This window comes from Polyodon spathula, chromosome 31, assembly GCF_017654505.1.
Source record: "Polyodon spathula isolate WHYD16114869_AA chromosome 31, ASM1765450v1, whole genome shotgun sequence".
Lineage (NCBI taxonomy): Eukaryota > Metazoa > Chordata > Actinopteri > Acipenseriformes > Polyodontidae > Polyodon > Polyodon spathula.
In genome coordinates this window covers 4,607,087-4,632,234 of record NC_054564.1, presented here as the reverse complement: position 1 = coordinate 4,632,234, position 25,148 = coordinate 4,607,087, and the positions used below count along the sequence as shown (strand labels likewise).

The window sequence follows — 25,148 nt, the reverse complement described above, 5'->3', positions numbered from 1 at the left end:
GTTTGAAACAATTATTCTGAACAACGAGTTTTCTAGCCTGGCAGTTCATTATTATAGAATGTCTTGTAGACCTTTTCTGTCTATTACTGCATATTCATGTATTTGTTTTTGAAAGCTCTAAATTACTTGCAAATACCTCACAGTAATAATTTCATACAGTAAATTGTGTATGCATGTTTGTGATTAAATTAGGTCAATTATTGTGTTGCACCATGGGAAGCAAATAGCTGCAGTTACAATCTGTGGGTATAGCATGGATGTCAGGTCTCAAGGTTTACCAGTGAAACTCATGGTTTTTTACAATTTTGAGTCTCACAACCGTCCAGTGGAGTCTCACGTTTGTGCATAAGTTTGTTATTGTTTGCGAGGCTGCAAAACCTTTATACGTGATACAGTGGTAAATCCAATACAATTATCCAAGCATATTATTTCATTTTTGGTGGAAATGGGTGGTGGGGGGAGTGGTCACCATGAAGAAGTGTACATTACCATTCTATATTCCTGTAGCTGCAGTGCAAACTCCCCCCTTACTCCAAAGATAGAATTGCCTTGTTGTCTCAAACTGAAGGTTTGTCTGCACGAACCTTCAATGTTTCTGTACACAACATGTCATTACACGGACAGAGTCAAAGGAGAGGCTGTCAGACTGTCACTGTCTCGTTCAGGCAGAAATTACCACAGAAATAAAAGACAAATGGATATCAATGGGAACGTAATTATTAAAGTAAAAAATATAAGGTTTTTTATGATGCCAGTGTCACACAATACAAACAAAGACACCATATGGTAAGAAATAATAGAACAATTGAACTTTGATGGTATGTCTATCTCTTTATTTCACTTTATGAGTATTTTGGTCAAAGTGACGGGGAGCGCCACACACTGGTTTTGTATTTCTGTAAAATTGTGCTTGTTTTTAAAAATGTTGACCAATAATAATAATAATAATAATAATAATAATAATAATAATAATAGCATTCACACACTAATTGAAGATTTTATTAAAACTGAAAATCAATTAAAAAAATGTATATTAAACTAATTTTCTCAGTATTTACAAAGAAATATGTGTAGATGTATTGTTTTTGAATGATTTACATGTTAAACCAGATCACATATAAACATTCACTGGGATCTCACTGGTATGAACACTTAGGGGTTGACATGTATGGTATAGGGGGCTCCACCACCTCATCAAAGCTCCTGTCAGGTGGTGTCTTACCAATCTGTAATGGTCATGTGATCCAGTAGTGGTGCCTCCTGTGCTTATTTGTTATAAGGGCTTTACCATTTTAATACACTTGCCATTTGTATCTATTTTTATCAGTTTATAATACACAAGTATAACCAAATATTGTCAGTGATAAGATGTAAGAGAATGGATTTTAAAACCTTACTCCATTGCCTTTTTCAGGGGGAAAAAGTATCTATTCCCATATTGTAAATATTATATTTTAAAATCCAAATACCTGATTGTACAATGTGCATTGTTTTCTATATAAATTGAGACCTACATAAAGAAATATAATGTGCTAACGATAAAGAAGAAGGCACAAGTCGAAAAACAACATTTCCTCACAATTCTTTTGAGTTTTGAGGTTCTGGATGCAACTTTGAAACAGTTTATTCCCCAAAAATAAATTCTGTATATGGAGATGTGATTATGATGAACAGCAGAAGATACATCTGTCTGAGTCATGTATAGCCATTAGAACATCCTTTTACACACAAGTAATTAGGTAAACATTGCTTCCCCTGATATTATCAAAACTCACCTGCTATTGTTTTGTAGGGCTTTCAAAGAAAATGCTCTGAGCTTCGTTGGAACTGGAGGACGTTTGTTGAGGCAAAATGAAAATTACATTTTTAAAAGCTTAGATTGTATTCTCCGACAATGGTTTTTGAAATGATATTGTGCCTCTGGGGAGAAGATAAGACACATTTTATTCAATTCTAAAGTGTTCCAAATATTAATTATATATCTGTTTGTGTCTTCTTTCTTAACAGCAGGTTGTTAACGCTTCTATACTTAATGCAGGTTGATCTCAAAACTAGTGTGATGTGGCTCTCTTTCAAATATTTCAATTATTGAAATGCACAGCCACCAGTTATAATTGCATATACAATACATCCTATGGGTTTATTTTTCTCAACAAAAAAAAAAAAAAAAAAATGGACAGATAATTATTTTTATTCAGGCATTTGGTTATTTTTTTCATTTCATCATATGATTCTTATTTTCTCTGAAAGATTTATGAATTTATTCAGTACTTATTTGTAAATGGTGCTCTTGGAAGTTCAAACTCAATGTGTTACCTCTTCTGTGACAATAGAATAATTACTTATTAATAAGCAATGGTAGCAGAAGAGCAGCACATCGATGTGAGCTGGTGTTACACTGGTACATCAGTGGTAACATTTTCATATTTTTGACATACCAGTCTTATAGTAGTTTTCTCTACTAAAATAGCAAAGTGAAATCATGGTAAATCGTAGGTAAGCATTGTAAAGACCACTAAAGTATGGTAAAGCATTTTAAAAAACATGGTTAAAACTGTGTAAGGGATTGTATCACAATAGGGGTAGCACCAAACAGATCAGTAAACTAATCAAATAGAAAAGTGACAGACGACCTTAGAAACTGGTAGTTGACTAATCGAATTTCACATGATTGTGAAATGATAGCAAACCATGTCATTTCAGATGGACAGGCGTGCAATTAAAATCCACACATAAATTACATTTTAGAGCATTAATAAATATACTTTTAAAACAAATCTGTCGTGCACAAACATCAAAGTGTTACAAAATAGAGCACCAGACATTATCAAATACATTATATATATTTTTTTTTTTTCAAGTGTCAACTGGTTGACCTGTTAGACTATTTTTACCTGAATGCTGTCAAATTAGTAATTGTTCTACCCTATATCCCAATTGTTTGAACCAATATTCATTGCAGTATTTGTGTATCAGTACCAGCATGCAAAAAGAAAGAACCCTTTCAGTAGCAATGGCAGCACAATGAATTTAAAACAAATATTGTAAAGCGGCCCTGATCTTGTAGAATGGCACTGCAATTATCAAATATCAGACAGGTAGCAGTAGACAACTCCATGCACTGAGAACACTTCATTATTCAAAAGCAAGAAGCATCAAGTACAGACACTTCACAAAAGCATTCGAACACAACTGAAGACATGTATATGCTAGTAATACACTAATACATGGGGCTTGAATCAGGACACCAGGGCACTTATTCGATCAGTGTTTTATTGAGGCAAAATAAAAAGCCACGGCTATCAATACTTATTCGATCCATTGTTGCAACTGCAAATGATTCCTATTGGGATATTATTGGTATTTCATTGGTGTGTCAAAATAGGAAAACCACTGTGGTCCACATCAATGTGGATGCCCTTTGGCTAACATTGCCTACAGTACAGAACCATGGAAGACCCCTATCTACCCATAGTCACACATAAATAGCTGGCCCAAGGTTAGCACCGACAATCCTAGATCATGTTTTATTCATGTCGCCTATGGGTACTCAGAATATTGATCTCCTATTTTTTGCCCTTTCTGTTTAATGAAGCCTGTTAGTCAGGAATCAAGAAAGTACTGGTAATAAATAAAAGAACATTGCCAGGCTGTGTAAAATTAACTGTTGTAATGAGGAAATTAGTGACTTTTATTGGTAAAGCTCTCATCCTTTCATTAAAAGTCATATTTACGACCATCTATCATGCAATGAGCACTCAAGCAGCTCGGAGTTTAATGAGCGTGGATTGTCACCTTGTTCCAATTATCTGTTACCTTTGACTTCCCTAAGCACAGAGGCTTTATAAGGCAGTGTGTTTATAATTAGCGGCATTAGTTAAGTGGAGAATGAATGTGTGCGCCCAGCTGACTGATAAACTGTTGTGTTAGCATAACTAATGTGCAAGAGATGCAAAATCAATGCATGCTGTGTCTTAAGGTAAATAATACTGTACTGTATCTCATTATCTATTGTTTTAGCAATCTAATACATTGGGAGAGCAGTGCATGGAATATAAATAGTGCTATAAATTCTACTGTTGCAGTGTTTAAGGGGTGTTAATGAATTAAACAGTTTCTTAAGTCTTACCTGTCATGCACTCCTATCAGCTATGTTGCATGTTTTAAAAGAAGCATTTGTTTTAGCAAACTATTTTCATAAAAAAATCTGGTGCCCTGCTTAAATAAAGCTCTGTAAATAAATCTCTTAAATACAGCTCATGTCATAAGTGAAATGGCCAGGGAAGTGAAAGTAGGGAATTCAATTATAGCTTTCTTTAACATAGCATTTAATTGAGTGCACTAGGCTCCCAAGCCTTTCTCTGGTGGCTTGGATTTGAATTTGGCTCCTCTGATCACAATTAAATTAGTGTAGTTTCCTCAACCTAGCCCTTGCAATCCACATACTATAACATCGTCCATGGTTTATCATGAACACTAAATTAACCAGGAGAATCCATGTTGTCTGTTTTACATAGGCTTGAAAACACTATATACAATCATTTTCTTTACACCACTATGTTCAAGTTAGGTGGGAATGGTGGCAGATGAATTCAGCATCCCTGTTGTTAACTAATTGTGACTCCAATGTCCCTATAAACATCTGACTCCGCTCCAAGTTTAAATCAAGATTGGCTGCCAAATTGCTTTTTCATCTAAATACATTACATTTCCTCTGTGTAGCCATGTATAAATGTTAATTTCATGTCAAAGAGATAATTACACAACTCAGAGAAGTTCAATACTCCAATAAAGGCATTCCAGCTGACATTTAAAACCGAAACTGCACAGAAAGAAAAACAAAAGAGATGTTTTATTCATGGAGAAATCTCCATCTTCCCCAAGAGAAATTGGTGATAACATTAAAAGTCATATTGTTTTGTTTTTTTCTTGTTAAAATGTCATATAGGATTTTAGTCGTGTGTTTGGAGATTGATTCTGTGTAAAATGGATGTATTTTACAGACCAATTTGTTTTGCAAATGTTTGAAAACTGTAAAAACCACTTGATTCAGCCATGTTGGACAAGTCGTCCATAACACTAAAATATGATTACAAAGTAAAACGTAGGCTGTGCAAAGTGCCTTTGCTGCTCTGGTGCTCCTCTGGTTAGGGGCGGTTTCTTCTACAGCAGACCAGGTGCTCATTGAGCTCAAGCAAACTTCTGCAGGGATGGCCTTTGTTCCCCAATGGCCAGTACCATGTGTACAGAGGCAACTGGCTTGGATGTGGGATCTGAGTACACTCACTGACCTTCATTTCACCTGAGCTGTTGTAGGAAACTGCTGTGGCAGGAGAGCATAATTTTAAATAGACATATAAGTGACAGCAAAAAAGTTTTAGGGAATTCATTGTATAAGCCACTTATTTTTAGGGATAGTCCCAGGATTTATACAAGGAGTATTTCCAGTGCTGTAAAATGCTCGAAAAAAATTAAAGAAGGGCTGGTATCTCCCATACATGTGTCCACCTTCCTTTTACATTCACAATGTACAATGTAAGTTATAGGCTAGACAAATCTGTTTCAACAGTAGGCTGGTATTTTTGCATTACGGTAATGGAAAAACTTGTCTCCTCTCAATCATTTCAAATGCAGCTGATTAATCTCCCAAAGCACACACACACACACACACACACACATACAGAGCTCCTTGGTGCTGGCCAGGCAGTTAGGTGAGCTGTCTATTATCACATTTAAATTGTAGTCATGAGCGCACAGAGACATGAAATCATCAGATCCGTACAAAAATTAAAGAACCGTCAAAAATCAATTTGAAGGCAGCTTTTTGTAGCACACGCTGCTCCGGTGTGATTGTGCTTGCTTAATTATTTCCACATGTTTTAGCCTGGCCCGTCCGGTTCTTTATAGCAGAAAATCACTAAAAGGAATTCATTTCATCTTGTTCAGCTGGTGGAACAATTTTCTACTTGTCACTCAAGGATCTCATGAGAAGGACTCTGTATTTGTCAGTTAATTTTCTCTCTCTACTTTTCTGCTTGGAAAGTGTCTGGAGTGTTAACTCACAAGTGGCATTTCTTTCTTTTCTTAAGCTGTTGTTGTTAGGAGGTTTTCTACAGGCTATGTGAGCGCCGTGCTGATTCAACAGTATTATGGATTTAAAGTGCTTACTGTTACATCGCTTTTAAATCAAGTTCCCTCTTACTTTCTTTGGCTTTGTTTTACTTAAAACCTGATTATAGTGCTTTTGCGCATTTCTGAGAGTGTCCACAAAACAGCTGTACAAGCATAGCTGAATTCAGTTCTACCAATTGCCTGCAGCATTATCTTTGTTACTTACTCAATATTTAGCATTTTGTGGCCCCTATAACTGCAGTCTATTTAGGGTTCTTCATCTTTGGTGCACAGAATACTGTCAAAAAGTATTTGTTTTGATCTGGTTCTTCATTTTAACCCTGTACAACCTTTTAATTGTCAGTTTCTGTCATTTAATACAGGGCAGATGTGAAAACATATCTATCAACTTTTAAGTTAAGCCCTGCTCATTCTTTTAATGTCACTATTTAATTATAATTGGATTCGTCATAGAGAGTCTAAATAAAATAATGTCAGGATTACAAATACTGTACTTTTTTAATTGTCTTCCGTTTCCCTTCTTTTTGGCACAATTTTCCACTAGCGACCCAGGGTCTTCCTTCGTGTCTTGTTGATTTGCCTGATAAGGAGGATTTAAGACATGATCAACACTCAGCTTGTCTGTGTAAGACCATGTTTAATTAAAGGGGAAAAAAGCTGTTAATGTTACAAAATTGGTATCTCACTGGTATCTTCTGCCACTTTACTGACCAGTATTAGAGTAACATAATTCAGGCAGAATAACTGCAAACATTATAAATGGGTAAGGGAGGGATAACAAAAACTAAAGCCCAAATTTACAAATGGGAAGAAAGGACTGAAAAAGCCATGTAAAGTGCATGTTAATGACCGTAATCAAACAATTTAAATACCCCTCACTGCAATTAGCAGTGGAGAATTACACACCTCTCACAATAAATATTGGGTTTGGGTCAACCCTGCATGTGTAGGCTACACATTCCAAAAGAAAATAAATGGCGATGAGGATGCTTGGAATGGAAAACTGAAATTTACCAATGTGGAATTGGAGATTTTGGTACAAGCAGTACTTGTAACACATGAAGATGTGTTACCAGCTTGAAATACATCACCAGGACAAAGGAACAAAATATGGAATGAGTGGTGGCTTTTTAATAAACAAATACCACTTCAGAGTTTGTAGTCCAGGTTGTTTATGAATTATGACACATCATCCAGTTACTGTGTTTTGCAAATTTGTTCAGCTTCCGATTTTGTATAGAATAATACTTTCAAACTTCAGAAACAATACGTTTTATTTACTTACATCCATGGCAGTCAAATGGGTGGAAAATCCTTCCATTGTACAGCAATGTTCAACAACAATAAATCCATACAGCTTCGTCTTCAGTTTAACTACGACTTATATCTTCTGAAATTCTTATGCAGTAACAACTCTCCTATGTCTTATGTATGTCTATATTTCTGACTCTATGTATGATTTTAAAGTATATCTGTATGGTCTATAATATAGCTACATTATTCAGATGAGCCTACAACCAGCTGTACTGTATTTGCTCTAGCTACAAACTAACTGTGTCACCTGTCCCTCTGTCCTTTTTTTTTTTTTTACCGTTTTCTCAAATTTAACAATACTGCCTGTACCAGCATTGTTAAATATCATAATGCCAAATTAAAAAAACATAAATTCTGTAGGCATTACTAAAATAACAATGGAGGATGAGCCCTCATTGTATTACATGTATATAAAACTTTCTTTAGTGTGCCTCAAAATATCGTTCCATCTTTTCTTAATTTCCTACACTGTTCTTATGGTAATGCCTACACTCTAGAAGTAAAGACTCTTGTTAGATCCTTGCTTTGCCACCGTGGGGAGACCTTTTTAGGTGCTTCTAAGAACTTTTATTTTTTACATGGATTCTATATTCTCTTTTTGCAGACTTTATTTTTTGTCATGTAAGCTGTGAAACGTGTAGAAAACAATTGAGTGCGAACAGCCAATCAGCTTCCAGATCTAGCGGGCTTCTATTTTGCATAGATGCCCGCTGGAGCGCTGAAATGCTTAACTGTGAATTAAATTTTAAATCAATCCGTGCATAAATACTGGCTTTTTCCCTTAGCATTTTAATTTACAACTAATCTTATAACAAAAAAAGCTACATAAACATTGATGCTTTCTGACGCTGGTCCAGAGACAAGGAAAATCATGTCTGTGACAGGACACTGTAATGAAGGCTCAATTTGCATCTTCTGGACAGCAAACCAACAGGAAAGACATGTTTGGTCTACAATTCTGGCATAAGCTGGATCCAAACAACGCCCTGCCTCAAAACCAGCCAGTCAAACTGCCAATCCTGTTTCAGTTCTTTCCGCACCAGCCAATCCACTCCCTTCCAGCTTCAATGATGCCCCGCCTCCCCGAGTCTGACTCTATACTACACAGACTATTCAACAATCCTACAGTTAATTTATTTGGCAATGTCATAATAATAATAATAATAATATTAATAATAATTACAACTGTTTTCTCTATGTGTATGTTGTTTTTCTATTCTAATTATGTTAGGAACTATTTTCCTCAGCGGAAGGTTACCCGGCGTAATATCATAGGTTCAAGGTAAATATAGGTTTTAAAGTTTTTTCTAAACAGAAAATAGTTTTCTAATAGCGACAGAGCCCTCTCAATGCGGGCTCTACCATGTGATAGATGACTTTGACTTTTCATTAATGCATAACTCCAGTCGTAGTCATCTACCATGCAGTAGAGCCTGCATCAACGAGCTCTATAGTTAAAATAATTAAGCAAATATGAGGCCCACGATTACCGGCAGCATTAATAAATAATAACAGAATATTTAATAGACCTCATTGTAAAATCCCCTCCCAATTTTAGTGCTTTCATTCAGAAATACCCCAGAATTATACATGCATATACATAATTACATATGCATCAAAGGCTAAAGCGCACAAAGACATTGTCCCCGCAAATCCCATCTTAATTGCGTGTTTATGCCATTGCGTGTGTTTTATAAATCCCATCCAAGAATTCAGAACCCTCAGAGCCTGTTTTAAGGTCATAAAACATGTGCAATTCTTTTATAAATTTCTGCCTCAATCTTAAATGGAATCTGTTTCTTCAGTATCTAGGATGTTCCATAAATCAGGCATAGCATGTCTTTAGGCAGTTATATTTCCTATGACATCTGAACCTACAAACTCACACAATATCTATAGTTAATCATGGTGAGCTGTATTACGGAATGTGGGTGCCTGTCTAACGTTGGTCTAATTGATTTAATGATTAAGACATAATTTATGACCTGTTATGGTGAAGTCTTGTCCTCTACTCTTTTATTGTTGTAGTGAGTTATGACATACATCAGCTCACCCATTTGTGCAGAAAGTCAGTTGAATTGAATAGTGTAACATGGCTAGCTGTCATCTCCTCTGAAAACTCACGGGATAAACAGATGGCGGCTCTTCTGAGAGTCATGAAAATGTAAATGAAACATATAAATAGCAGGACACCCCAGGCTTAAAATCCAGGGAAATAAATAGTTGATGCTTTGGCTTCAAACTGTATGAAATGAGTTGGACTTGTAGTTTGCAGTGATTTTGTCGGGAACATTTCCGTGATTAATGTGCTGTTAATTTGTGTTTGAAGCCGCTGGGAGTCTAATGATGAATAAGCCAGCAGTTCAAAAGCATTTGTGTGAAAGTGCTGCAAATTATAATCAATGGGCAAAAGAAACAGTTTGTAGATTACTTGATGTTCCCAAGAGTTTAGTCTCTTTTGCTTTCTTTCTTTTTTTTTTTTCAAAGGAGGTGATAACAGATCTCATATAACTGGCATAGGCGGCTGGTGAGAATACAAGTAGTTTAAAATTATTTAGGCTGGATTTAAAGGAGTGCTATTCAATTATTTAACATCCAGTTTCTTCCATTAGATTTATTTGTACCATAGTTATTACTGCTCCCCATTTTATTTTTAGGTTCTTAACTTTACCTATTCGGCTAACTACCAAAGAGAACAGAACAGTGTGTTAACAAATAGCCTTTTGAATCACAATGTTCTAAATAAAAACACCATGGTTGGAGAGTTGGACCGTATCCAACTCTTTAGCTGATGCCTTCTCTGATTGAGCTGTTATTCGAGCGGAAATCCCAAATATTACACTAGCGACCTGCTGCTGGTTATTTGATTTGATTTATGCAGGTAACACTTCGCTGGGGCGATGCCTCCTGATTTCAGGGTCCGCTTGTTAGCAGCATCACCAAGGGCCTCATTTAAAAGATAATAGAAGAACCTAACAATCCAGCAGTCCTTCAAACTAAATCCACTGCCCAGGTAATCACAACTGCAGTTCATCCACTCCTGTGCATGTTGAGTGGCAGTGGTTTGCACACCAGCTGTCATTGAATGAGAATGTAAAAATCAGTTGCCATGCGTCAATTCTCTGAACAGATTAGTGAATATGTATCCATTAGCTGAAAGCTATTTCCCTAACCAGAAAGAGAAGCTGATGATAAGCCTTTAATATATGTTGTACATGATTTTGTATTCATATTTTTTTATAGATATCAGTGAACCCAATAGTGTAACATTAAGTTACAACTAATGTACACAAAGATGTCAACTTTGCTCAGCTGGAGTTACCATCTTCAGTGTTTTTGTACAAGAGTAATAGTAGCAGTTGCTATTGGCTTAATGGTAACCACAGTGAAACTCTTTCAGATTTTATCAAAGAGTATAACAATAGTTTGAACACACAATTCACACTGGCAATCCATTGGTACAATAACAGATCCATAAAGTAATACCATGCCGGTTCAGTTATCAGAGTCCTATGCATTTATTGATTTAAGAATAGTCCAATCACTGTGATCCATATCAGGACTACTGCATTGTACAGTTCCTGAATTAGATTGCCACTACTGCTAATGGTTCTGCTATAGTTTCTTCAATAGCATATTAGTATCTTCAGTTTTGGAGATGTGTTTTCTTACACAGTGCCTTCTTTCCCTTTGTCTCGTCAACAGCAAGTGAAAGTAGCGATGCCCTACCGGAATCCATGCCGTCCGTCCCCGGGACCCTCCCTTACTTCCTGGTGGAGCCAGAAGACGCCTACATCATCAAGAGCAATCCCATTCACCTGCGCTGTCGCGCCAGGCCGGCCATGCAGATCTTCTTCAAGTGCAATGGAGAGTGGGTGCACCAGAATGAGCATGTTTCCGAGGAGAGTGTGGACAAGAGCACAGGTACCGACTCTAACATCCCACAGCTTCTAAATCAGGGGGTCCAATATGTGGACCACGGGTGGATCCGGAGAGATTTTTGAAGCATGAATTTTGCTTAGGCCTGACTGCATATCATCCTTGACTGCTGTAGAATACAGAATACAGATGTATGGAGTCAGTGACGTGAGCTTCATCCAGTTGCCCGTGTTTGCTCTCACATACCTATGTGTATAGTTTAGCAACAATCAACCTAAAATCTTGCAATTTGTAGAGCTTAATTAAGCTGTAACCTGCAATCAAAGCCAAGCATCTAAATGTTAGATAAATATTTACTGATATGCAAGAAGTACTGAAAGCTCCCAAATTTCCTTTTGTGCTTTGGCTCTGCCTCCGTGTTTTTGATGATTAGTCAATAACCCTTATTCACTTGGTGGATATAACTTTGAGATCTACTAAAATGTATTAGTTGATGCATTGGCCAATGCTCTAGGCATCAGTTAATACATTTAGAGATAACATTTTCTGAAAAGACTTACTTCAAATGGTTTTTCTTCATCCCCGGGATGATATATTATAGTAGCCCACACATACTGTACAGCAGAGTACCTAGGTATATCACACTTGAAAGCTTTCCATATATCTATAGAACCACTTATCTAGGGATACAGATTGGTTAGGATATTCTTTGTACAAGTAATTGAGAGAATCTAGGAACGTATGCAGATAACTAAAAGTCTGTCTTTATGTAGAACCTCTCATCCAATTGATTTACTTACACCATTTTTTAGCATTTTTTTTTAAGTTAGTAAAGGCATCAGAATCTGGGAAAATATGGAGAAACTGTCCATGTGGCAGGGGATGTGTGTTACTAAAATACGCACATATATCATAAAGTTATATTTACAAGTTATATTAAAAATTATGTTTAATATCCATATTATTTTTACCATACACTTTGTTTGACTAGTTGAATAAATTGCCCTGTCTAAACATTGACACCTTATAAGAAGCTAAGTAAATAGGCAAATGCTTTATCAAACGCCCTTTATGTGTTAAGTAATTCCTTGCGAGCCTACTTTACACTTAAAACTGGAAATTTTGTTGAAAAGTATGTTGGAAAAATATGACAGAGTAGCTTAACTGAATCAGACGTCTTGACCTAATTGTATTATACAGCCTTGATGATATTCAAAGCAGCTCTTGCAAGCAGAGAAGAGTTTCACTGCATCAGTAAGTTCATTATTGTGTGATTTCTCTGCTGTGAAATTGTATCTGTTTTCTAAAGCTATTCATATTAGGAACATTAAACTCAAATATATGTATGGTTTTCATTGTTACTGTTAAGTAAATGCTACAATGTGAGTTAAAAATACATGTGCTTTGAACCATTTTTCAGATAAATAGTGTATGATTTAAAATAAACCATATTTTGTCTATTGGGCACAAAATTATAAAATCATATTATATTATATATGATAAAAAAAAATACAAATCACTAAGACCCCGGTCATCCGAGCAACTTGGGAGACACAGAAATAGTTAGTATGAATGAACATGCAGAAAAACAGTAATACTTGTACATATGTTGTACTCTAAAGGTATATTTAAGCATTAGCATTCTTCTCATAACCCCAAACACTGTGTTTCCTTATTGTTACACTGAAGCATTTTCTGATGAAACGGTTCTAACTCTGTAGTATCCACGTTGAGTTTTTCTCCTTAAAATCTGTACAGCCATCCATCACTAGCTTTAAAACTTGCCTCTGGATGTAGTTGACTATGGAAGAACAATGCTTTCTCTTTAAGTACTGTCCCTGAAATCGGAGTGCTCTTTTCCCTTTATTAGACAAACCACATGTACAAGCTTGTTCTCTTGGATTGTCTTGACAGAGTCCCATAGTTCTGGGCAGTGCTGTGGCGGTACTTGATTCCATGGTACTTGGGAATTTCTCAAGTTTTAGTTTTGTAGTTTTTGTGTCAGTAATTGTTGACTTTCCCACACCATACTCTTTAACAAGTTGAACAGCGTGTTGAACCTTTTCCAGCTCCTCAATAATTTTTCAGCTAAACTGTCCTTTTTTGTTTGTCAACCATTTGGGACATGCTTGCAGTGCAGTTAACAAGATGATTCTGATCAAAGGGGTTTGAAGTAATGGGCTTCTATCATAGTTATATATGTAGCTTTAAATTGAATTACTTTCCTGTTAAATTTGTATGATTGCAACCATTCTCAATAATTTTTATAACTGCTCAAACACTTTGATAAGTCTGTTTAAGGTGCTTTCAGGAACTGCTTTCCAGTTCAAGTTGCCTGTCATAGATATGCATGTATGTGGGCTAGACCAGCCAGAGTGTCTTTATAGAAGTGATCTGTCACTTTGAATTATGTTTCATTTTGTTTTGCTGCAATACACTTCTGTGCACTAGATGGTGCTGGCACTTACTAATATAAAAGTGCTTTTGCTGATCAAGCCTACATTACATTTGTCTATGGCAGGGAACTAAAACTGGAGAGCAGGCCCTGAACTCATAGCTCCTTAATAAACATATTCACAAAAACAATAAAAATATACACATTGTATTAATTACAATGAGAACCCAGAATGACTTCAAATATCATAAAAAGGTAAAGGAGCAGTAAAACTATTGAGTGTGAACAGCCAATCAGCTTCCAGATCTAGTGGGCTTCTATTTTGCATAGATGCCCACTGGAACGCTGAAGTGCTTAACTGTGTATTAAATTTTAAATCAATCCGCGCATAAATACTGGCTTTTTCCCTTAGCTAACTAATTTTTTTCCTTTTCTTTTTTCCTTTTCCTAACTAATCTGATAGCATAAAAAGCTACTTAAACATACTTTCTGACACTGGTCTAGAGACAAGTGAAATCATGTCTGTGACAGAACACGGTAGTGAAGGCTCAATTCTCAGCTACTGGACAGCAAGTCAACAGGAAAGACACGATTGGTCCACAATTCTGTCATCAGCTGGATCTGAACAACACCAACCCTTAAAACCAGCAGGTCAAGCTGTCAATCTTGTTTCAGTTCTTTACGCTCCAGCCAATCCACTCCCTGCCAGCTTGAGTGATGCCCCGCCTCCAACAACAAGTTTCAACTCAATACTACATGGACTATTCAACAATTGTGTCCAGATAAATTATAATAAGAAAGAGTAATATCCCAATAAATAAATATGTTAGCCAAATAATAATATTTTTAATAATAATAATGTTTTCTCTGTGTGCATGTTGTTTTTCTATTCTATTATGTTATGGACTATTTTCCTTAGCGGAAGGTTACCTGACAAAATATCAAAAGTTCAAGGTAAATATAGGTGTTAAAGTTATTCTCAAAAAGAAAATAATGAAATAAATCATTTTCTAATAGCGATAGAGCCCTCTCAATGAGGGTTCTACCATGTGGTAGATGACCTTGACTTGTGTTAGCGCCCTCGACTATGGCTCGGAACGCATAACTCCAGTTGTGGTCATCTAGCACACGGTAGAGCCCACATCGACAGGCTCTATCGCTTAAATAATACTAAGAGGATGTAATTTAAAGCTACTTTGTGTATACAGTGGCTTGCGAAAGTATTGACCCCCCCCCCCTTGGCATTTTTCCTGTTTTGTTGCCTTACAACCTGGAATTAAAATTGATTTTTTAGGGGTTTGTATCATTTGATTTACACAACATGCCTACCACTTTGAAGATGCAAAATATTTTTTATTGTGAAACAACCAGAAATAAGACAAAAAAACAGAAAACTTGAGCGTGCATAAGTATTCACCCCCCCAAAGCAATACTTTGTAGAGCCACCTTTTGCATCAATTACAGCTGCAAGTCTCTTGGGGTATGTATCTATAACCTTGGCACATCTAGCCACCAGGATTTTTGCCCATTCTTCAAGGCAAAACTGCTCCAGCTCCTTCAAGTTGGATGGGTTCCACTGGTGTACAGAAATCTTTAAGTCATACTACAGATTCTCAATTGGATTGAGGTCCGGGCTTTGACTAGGCCATTCCAAGACATTTAAATGTTTCCCCTTAAACCACTCGAGTGTTGCTTTAGCAGTATGCTTAGGGTCATTGTCCTGCTGGAAGGTAAACCTCCGTCCCAGTCTCAAATCTTTGGAAGACTAAAACAGGTTTCCCTCAAGAATTTCCCTGTATTTAGCGCCATCCATCATTCCTTCAATTCTGACCAGTTTCCCAGTCCCTGCCGATGAAAAACATCCCCACAGCGTGATGCTGCCACCACCATGCTTCACTGTGGGGATGGTGTTCTCGGGGTGATGAGAGGTGTTGGGTTTGCGCCAGACATGACGTTTTCCTTGATGGCCAAAAAGCTCAATTTTAGTCTCATCTGACCAGAGTACCTTCTTCCATATGTTTGGGGAGTCTCCCACATGCCTTTTGGCGAACACCAAATGTGTTTGCTTATTTTTTTCTTTAAGCAATGGCTTTTTTCTGGCCACTCTTCCGTAAAGCCCAGCTCTGTGGAATGTATGGCTTAAAGTGGTCCTATGGACAGATACTCCAATCTCCGCTGTGGAGCTTTGCAGCTCCTTTAGGGTTATCTTTGGTCTCTTTGTTGCCTCTATGATTAATGCCCTCCTTGCCTGGTCCATGAGTTTTGGTGGGCAGCCCTCTCTTGCCAGGTTTGTTGTGGTGCCATATTCTTTCCATTTTTTAATAATGGCTTTAATGGTGCTCCGTGGGATGTTCAAAGTTTCGGATATTTTTTTATAACCCAACCCTGATCTGTACCTCTCCACAACTTTGTCCCTGACTTGTTTGGAGAGCTCCTTGGTCTTCATGGTGCCGCTTGCTTGGTGGTGCCCCTTGTTTAGTGGTGTTGCCGACTCTGGGGCCTTTCAGAACAGGTGTATATATACTGAGATCATGTGACAGATCATGTGACACTTAGATTGCACACAGGTGGACTTTATTTAACTATGTGACTTCTGAAGGTAATTGGTTGCACCAGATCTTATTTATAGGCTTAATAGCAAAGGGGGTGAATACATATGCATGCACCACTTTTCCGTTATTTATTTTTTAGAATTTTTTTAAACAAGTTATTTTTTTCATTTCACTTCACCAATTTGGACTATTTTGTGTATGTCCATTACATGAAATCCAAATAAAAATCAATTTTAATTCCAGGTTGTAAGGCAACAAAATAGGAAATGCCAAGGGGGGTCAATACTTTCAGAAGCCACTGTATGTATAAGGCACATTAGGCCTCATTTACGAAAGGACACTTGGAGTTAGTGTGCACGTAGTGAGACTAATGTACGCGATAAATCTAAATTTACTGTCCCATTTACTAACAGAGAATGCGTTGATTTACGTGCATGGTATTTGGCTAATTTACATAGCATTCCATACACACTATATGTATTGTGAGCGATTATTTAATGTGCACAATAATGTCAGAGACTTACCCGTGACCACTGTGATATCAGAAGCCCCAGCAGTCCAGACGTATCTTTTGGTCAGTAGCATTGTGAAGGCAGAGGTGGCTTAAACTGACCGAAAATGAGTGGTCACAGCAATGATTTTGATGGACTCTGACTTCGCCCACTCATCACCCATTGGTCCATCAGTGTCCCCTTGCATTCACACACAGACACACCCACATAAACTGACTGACAGACAGGCAGGCTGCTCAAGGAAAGAGGGAGAACGACACCACAGCACACGTACACACCAACACAGCAAATTCCCAACCCCGTCCCCAGTGCATTAAGACCATATTTGTTGCGACTGCCCCACCATTACAATATGGATATTTCTTTGATTGTGTTTAATTAATTGACTTGTGTAATTAATGTAATTCATGTCAATAATTGAGTGTTAATTGATTGAATGTGATTGCTTATATATTGCTGCATTGTAAATTGAGACTACACCCTGATGAAGGCTAGGTTTGCCGCTATGCATTGGTAGTCTCTTATTTGTTTTTTAGAACATGCTGGGTCCGTGTTCTATTTATAATATTCTGTTTTTGGATATACCCCCTTAATAAAGGTATTTTACCTATAAGTTTGTAAGAGTGCCTTGGTTTTTGGTAATTTGCCTGAAAAACAATGGATTTACAGGTATTTTTTCACCCATATTTCTTCCGAAACTTTTGAAGAAACCCTTGACTCCAAAGAGCACATTTTTCATAATAAGAAGGCTTAATATATTATTAATAGTTTAAACCAAAAAGCGCTCCTGGTTCTTGTTCTTTTTTTTGATTCGTAGTTAGAAATGTATGGGAACCCAGGAAGCCTTGCTTGCTCCCACGACAGACACATACAAAAAGATCTTTACGTACTTAATTGCAACTGGCAGAATACATGACACATATTATTGATACATGTGCGATCCCCTCTGTGTAATCCTAAAAAGGAAAGAAGAAATAGACTGTTACTTCTTAATTTCATACACTATAGCTGTGACTTTTTTTTTTTTTTTTGTAAATTGCAGGTTATTAAATAGGTTGATGTTAAAGCTGAATTATATAGTTTAAAATATATAGTTACCACAAGTTTTCTCCTTGAGGATTTTTATTAAAATGTAGTATTTTTTATTTTATTTTAACTGTATACCATTTCATGTGCAAGCACAACTACAATCAGTTACCTATAATTTCTGGACTACCGTTCAAACACATTTTCATAACCAAGTAATTCAGCAAGATGTATTTATTTTGTGTTAGTGAATCAGTGAATCAGGCGTAGAAATCTTCTGAATTAATTCACTAAACTGAATTAATCAAACAAATCAAGGAAGTAAAAAGAATTGAACTGCACATCAGTTTTCAGGCCAGAAAAAGAGGTTTAAATAGTGCGCCTATCAGTGGTTAAAGCCTGGTCTCCATATGCACATAATATGCCCACTATTTTTACCCCGTTACTGCAGGCGACATTAGTGATACACTATAGCCCATAGTGCAGCAGTTTTGGGGGATGCGACATTATGTGATATCACTATACGTATAGTGCAGCCCCTTTTATATTTAAAAATATATATATATATATATATATATATATATATATATATATATATATATATATATATATATATATATATATATATATATATAATTTCTGCTGCGTTGGTTGGCACAGTCTCTAAGTCACAAAGCTTAATAAAAAATCAAAGATAGAATTGGAGAATGTACTGGAGAAAAACAAGTTATTACATTTTTTTTAAGGATTTATAAGGTGTATTGAAAAAACACTGTACTTTTTAGTTTGATTGTTTATAATGTTTTAATTTTATTTTCTATTTTGAAAATGGTAGCTTAAACCTGTCATACAGTAAATCGTACCTCATTCAAATGTAACTTAAAAAGCAAAAGAAGGACTGAGATATCATATAATTGCAGCTATTATGTAAGTATAGCTGGTACCCCAGAGGGTAATAAAAATTTTAATTCATTTTTGCGTGTTATCAGAACTGAGGGAAACAGCTTAAGTGGCCTATAAGCCAGAAATGATTTATTGGTGAGTAGGAATATATATATATATATATCAATATATAATATATAATATATATATATATATATATATATATATATATATATATATATATATATATATATATATATATTAAGAAGATTGAACCGAGTCTCAAGGTACATCTCTACCTTGGCATCAGGTTCTTAGAAAGAGTTTCTTCATACCTGCTGATTAATCCATCATTTACAGTGGAGTACATGGTCTTATAATAGTAAGCAGAATTGTATTATGGATTAGGGAGATTATCAGATTGAGAGATCTACACCAAATAAGGTTTTATTGATTGCTCCATGGCTTTCCATCGCCACTGTAAAATCGCTAATGGAATCTCTTTATTGCCCACTAGGCAGAAGGAGCATACCTACTGATAAAAAAATAAAAAACCCTTGGGCAATTCAGTTGGGCAGAAACAAACAATGTTTTTTATTCTAGTGCCTTGATTTACAACCTTTTTTAAAGGTGTCTGAAGGTTTCAGCTCAAGTACCCATTTACACAGTTGCAATAAAAGGCAGAATTGGCTGATTAACAAATGATCATTTGTCGCAATAGATTGGGACTGACAAACTGCTGGTTTAGGACAGAATACCAAACAGTAATTCTTAAAACTTTTAATTACAAGTGTTTGGATGTAATTGCTTTACTTCCCATCTCAGTATAATTATATGTGCCATATAAAATGTTTAGAATGTTCTGATGATGCTTCCCAGAGGCACATGTTTGTTTGTTTTTTTGTGATTTTGAAAATCGCTCAATAAACTTTGTCTAGTTATCAAAACCTACTGAGATGAAGGCTTGTCCTTTCTTCATCAAGAATATAAACATATTTGCTTTTAGAACTTTCAGAAACATTAGCACCGTGCATGGAAGAGACTGACCTGGTTCATTTCAGTTATTAGCTTGTTCGTCGAGTTCCACAAGTTATCCACAAGTTATCCATATCTTCTGGACAACATTTCAATTGAAATAAAACTAAAATAAATTAAGGAAAAAAAAATAGATTGCTAAAGCTCTGCTGTAGCCTACTCCCTGCCTATGGCTCTTCAAAGGGTAACATTTTTACATTTAAAATAATAACATGATCACGCTACCCATGCTGTTACGTGCCTTCATAGGCATTTATGGTATTGCTGTGTTTATACAACTGTTAGTACAGTAGCATGAAAACCGCTGTTAGTGTAGAAAGAAGCCGATACAAGGCTTGAACAAGCAATTAGGAACACTGGCATTAGGGTACAGGGCCCCCATGATGTGAAGAAGAGTTGTATTGCTTCAGGTCTGCACTTTTATTTATATTGGTGGAAATAATACCAAACATAAAGTGCAATGTTCCACTTTACATTTTTCCATATAACCAACTGTGATGAAATGTGTCTGTTTGTGTCCTGTTCGTCGGGGGAGCAGAGGGAATTTTCATGCCTGGCATACTGGTCACTCCCTGTGGTGGCAGAAGTGCAGTTGTGTGGAAATATCACATGAGCGCTGAAAGGGTTTCATTGCAGCCGTCGGGCAGGTCCCAGACCTTTGTCATTTGTCTTTGTCCCAGACCTGATATGATTGGTTTCTTCAGGAGAATGAAACCCACAACCACTTAGAAACACTGTTAACGTATTTGTTTCTAGTAAAAGTAATTAAGAAATGAATGGCCTATATATTCATTTTTCATCTAATTAAGGACTGCTAGACAAATCACTTTATTAGTAGTTTATCCTGATAGGATTTGGAATCGCCTTGAATTAGAGAAGCAAATTAGGATGTGATGTGACATGTGATCCCTACAGCACTATAAAGCTGTGGGAGCAGCACAGTTGCAGACTGTCCAGCATTTGAAAGAGGCATGGTAGTTGTCGAGCAGGTGGCACAGTAGCAAGGGCAGTCATGTTAGTAGACTGCTCCAAGTCATCCGTTATCAGAGTGCGTCAGCAATGGCAAACAAAGGAAGAGGTGGCCAGAGAGAGAGAGCTGTGGCTGCAAACAGTGGCGAACAGAAGGAAAATACAGTTGGAGAGGCTTGTCAAGTCAGAAATAGTAAAGGCTAAGTGGAATGATAGCTCCCAGTACCTTATGGAGTCTATGCCACACTGTGTCCAGACTGTGATCAGAGCTTTACCAGCAGTTTCATGGGAGCAGCAGTTAAAAAGGATCGCTTTGATTAATCTCTAGAAAATACGAATAGGGATCCAAACATGTGTTCACCTTCATATTAGCTGAGAAGTCACTAGTTAGATGACAAAGCTTTAAAAAAATCTTGTTTTGACGACCATTCCTCAGTGATTACTCTCTCTAATTCCGTCAGGGAAGTTGAGAGTGGAAATCTTATAGAATGGTGCATTACTGTATAATAGTAGTGTATGCCCCCTGTTTCATAAAAAAAAAAAAAAGTTCTACTCATATCACTTTCATAGAAGGTAAAATTACAAGAAACTACATCAAGTAGTTCCTATGGCTAGTTCCTTCTTCAGTGAACTGAAGAAGACATTAGTTGAAACATGTGTCTACTTGACTTTTCTTATAGTTTACCTTAGAATTGAGCATTTTTAAAAGTTCTAGGTAATCCTGCTAGAATTTTTAGAAGCTGCCCTAACAGTTCCAGATATTCAGAGTGCAGTATGCGTCATGCAATAATATCGTCTTTGCTTTTCGACAAAGAGTAATAATACATTGGTTTGTTTTCAAAATTAAAGAACTAATAACTCAAATGAACAAAGAAAATACAAATACCATTTGCTGATCTGCTGCCTTTCTGTTTACATGAGTGCTGGCGGGAAGCATCGCTGTCATTCTACTGCATAGACCAAGGCTTCTGTTCCCAAGCAATTTGCTTAAATTTATTGCCTTTTGGATTAAAAGCATGGGATATTGTGCCAAGCTGAACAAGAATCGAACAGCCTGCTGTGAATAACTGCTGTATCCGAGCCAAATTACAGAACAAGGCTAGTGGAGGTGCACGTCAGCTTTCATGCCATGTCCAACCCAATTGCATGGTTGTTGTTTTTCTTAAACTGCGTTTGGAAAATGGAAGCTGACAGGTTGAATGCAAATTAGATGATAAATGAATCAATTTTAAAATAGAGACCCGACCAAACGACAGATTAGCATTCATCCAACACTTCATAGTTAATGTATGGAGACGGGCAAGGGTCAGAAAACATCACAACCTGAACTGGAACAATGACAAGACCTTTTAAGCTTTCCACATAAAAGCCCTGAACATAGGTGATAAAGTGGACCTGTTCCCACAAGAGTTAAAGTGCCCGGTCTGAAAGGTCAGTGTGCAGGCCTGTTCAGAAAGGTTAATATCTGGCTTTTAGAGAGGCCTATCTGTCAATGAACAAAGATTCGACTTTATCAGGGGGACAAATAAGTGTGAGATTCCTTTGGAAGCTTATTGCTTATTGACCCAGCACACTTGGATAAAAATATTAAAACAGCTGTGTAAAGTGTAACAGCTAGGCCTGCCAGCACACAGGATCACATTGCGTTTATATGACTAGTGATGTGTGCCGTGTATAGTCTTGAAAAAGTGTTGCCATGCCTTAGGAATATTGCAATGAGACCTTTAAACGGGTTACCACTGGAAACAAGAAACAACTTGCCACGTACTTACATTAACATAACATAGTGTATTGGGTATTCTTTCTTCTCCACTTTATCAAAAGTTGAATTGCTTTATCAACTTTAAAAATAGAATATCAAGTAAAAAAATATCTGCCATTGTCTGCGTCTCTTCGCCACTCAAAATCCTACAAAGATTTTTAAAGGGACTACACTTCTTTTTGTGTAGGTTGCACACTGATTTAACCTCTATATTTAACAATATTTTTATGAGAGACAGGAAAAGGACAAGATCCTTCGTCAAAGGCCTAAAAACAGAATTGCCAAGCTCTGTTTCAATTTGTCACATTTCAGTTCTCCATTAAAAAACAGGAGTTATGAAATACTGGGGTAAACATTTCAAAATGTGGCCCATGTAGACTATTTCAGTGTAATTATGATATGAAGAGTCTGTTACCAGACAGTACAACACAAAAATTAAGCTAACCACCACATTGACCTCTTTGTAAAATGCCTTTAAAGAAATTCGCAATGTGTACTGCTGTCCGTTATACAAAATTCCCCATTTGAAAAAAGAAAAGCAACACTCGGTAACACCCTTGATAGATGTACAAAGCTCAGTCACATACACAGCACTGCTCAAAACATCTGGCTTCAAAGCATCCTACACTGAAGCATTCTGTCATTATGTGATCATGTTGTTTTGTACCATTAGCACACAATTTTACATTAAAGAACTCTTTTAACATCAGCTACTGTTACATATAATAGCAGGGGATCTATTTTAATGGGAAACTAATGGCAATTGTATTTCACATTGCTCTATCTGCACACAAGAGAGTGGAACTATTCTTTCACACAAGGCATATGATCCAAAATGCATTTTTAAATTGCTGATTTTCACATAAAGGTATATAATATATATATATATATTTATATATATATAGATATATATTATATATATTATATATATATATATATATATATATATATATATATATACACACACACTGAGTGTACAAAACATTAGGAACATATGCTCTTTCCATGAAATAGACTGACTAGGTGAATCCAGGTGAAAGCTATGATCCCCTGTTGATGTAACCTGTTAAATCCACTTCAGTCAGTGTAGACGAAGGGGAGACAGGTTAAAAAAGGATTTTTAAGCCTTGACACAATTGAGACATGGATTGTGTATGTGTACCATTCAGAGGGTAAATAAGCAAGATAAAAGATTTAAGTGCCTTTGAATGGGGTATGGCAGTAGGTGCCAGGCGCGCCGGTTTGAGTGTGTCAAGAACTGCAACGCTGATGGGTTTTTCAAGCTCAACAGTTTTCCGTGTGTATCAAGGATGGTCCACCACCCAAAGGACATCCAGCCAAGGGCAGGCCAGTGGTCAAAAACAGCTCATTGATGAAAGAGGCCAAAGGAGGCTGACATGAATTGTGCAGAGCAACTGACGGGCTACAGTTAGTCAACTGACAGTCCAGTACAACATTGGTGCTGCAAGACCCATAAACAAATTCAAAACTTGTCGTACCTTGACACGAATGGGGTATGGCAGCCGACGACCTAACAGAGTTCCACGTCTTTCAGCAAAACACAAGAAACTGCGGTTGCAGTGGGCTAAGGAACGAAAACACTGGACACTGGGGGATTGGAAAAACATTGCCTGGTCTGATGAATCCCAGTTCCTACTGTTTCACGCTGATGGGAGGACTAGGGTATGGAGAAAACCACATGAGTACATGCATCCATCATGCCGTGTGTCAAAATTGCAGGCTGGTGGTGGTGGTGTGATGGTGTGGGGTGTGTTTTCATGGCACACATTGGGCCCCTTGATAAAAGTGGAGCAACGTTTGAATGCCACAGGATATCTGAACATCATTGACAATCAGGTGCATCCCTTCATGGCAGCAGTGTATCCATCTGCTAATGGATTTTTTCAGCAGGATAATGCCCCATGCCACATGGCTAGGATTGTCCAGGAATGGTTCCATGAACATGACAGTGTTCAGCTTACTGACAGCGTTCATCTTACTGCAGTGGCCTGCCCAGTCACCAGATCTCAATCCAATTGAGCATCTGTGGGATGAGATGGAACGAGCTATTCAGAGTAGAGATCCACTACCAGCCAACTTGACACAAATGTGGGAAGCATTGGAGTTAACATGGGCCAGCATCCCTGTGGAATGCTTTCGACACCCGACAAATTGAGGCTGTTCTGAGGGCAAAGGGGGGTGCAACGTAATATTAGGAAGGTGTTCCTAATGTTTTGTACACTCATTGGAAAGAAGATGGAAATGTACACATTTTAACCATCCTTACCTGTTTATAAAATCACCCTGAGTAGGTCTGAGTTGTATTCCTCTTTTTTTTTTTTTATTACACGCGTAATTGAGGGTTTTAGAATATATATGAATATATAGTCCTCTATGGATTGTTTTCCTCTGCATAACATCCTTCTGATATAGTCAATTATGTTATAATATGACTGAATATGGGGATTTAACACATGTTATGCAGTGTTTTTGTTTAATATTCAATTTTTTTTTTTTTTCCAGCACTACTATAAATATTTATTTTATGTTGAAACTACAGAACTTTTATTAAAAAAATCTAGAGCACAGGAAGTTCCCCTAAGGTAAAATAGTTTGAAGTGAAGACTTGCAAACTACATTAACTCACATCTTGGCATCAAAGCCCATTGCTGTCAGTCTAGCTTCTTTCA

At 36.9% G+C, this 25,148-nt stretch overlaps 1 protein-coding gene across 1 annotated transcript in view; it reads left to right on the top strand.

Moving 5' to 3' along the window:
- Nucleotides 1-25,148, top strand: part of LOC121303003 (netrin receptor UNC5D-like) — a 263,953-nt gene that overhangs the window by 157,854 nt on the left and 80,951 nt on the right. The window contains exon 2 of the mRNA XM_041233393.1: nucleotides 11,152-11,370. Coding sequence (XP_041089327.1) covers nucleotides 11,152-11,370 — 219 coding nt within the window. The remainder of the gene's footprint in view (nucleotides 1-11,151; nucleotides 11,371-25,148) is intronic.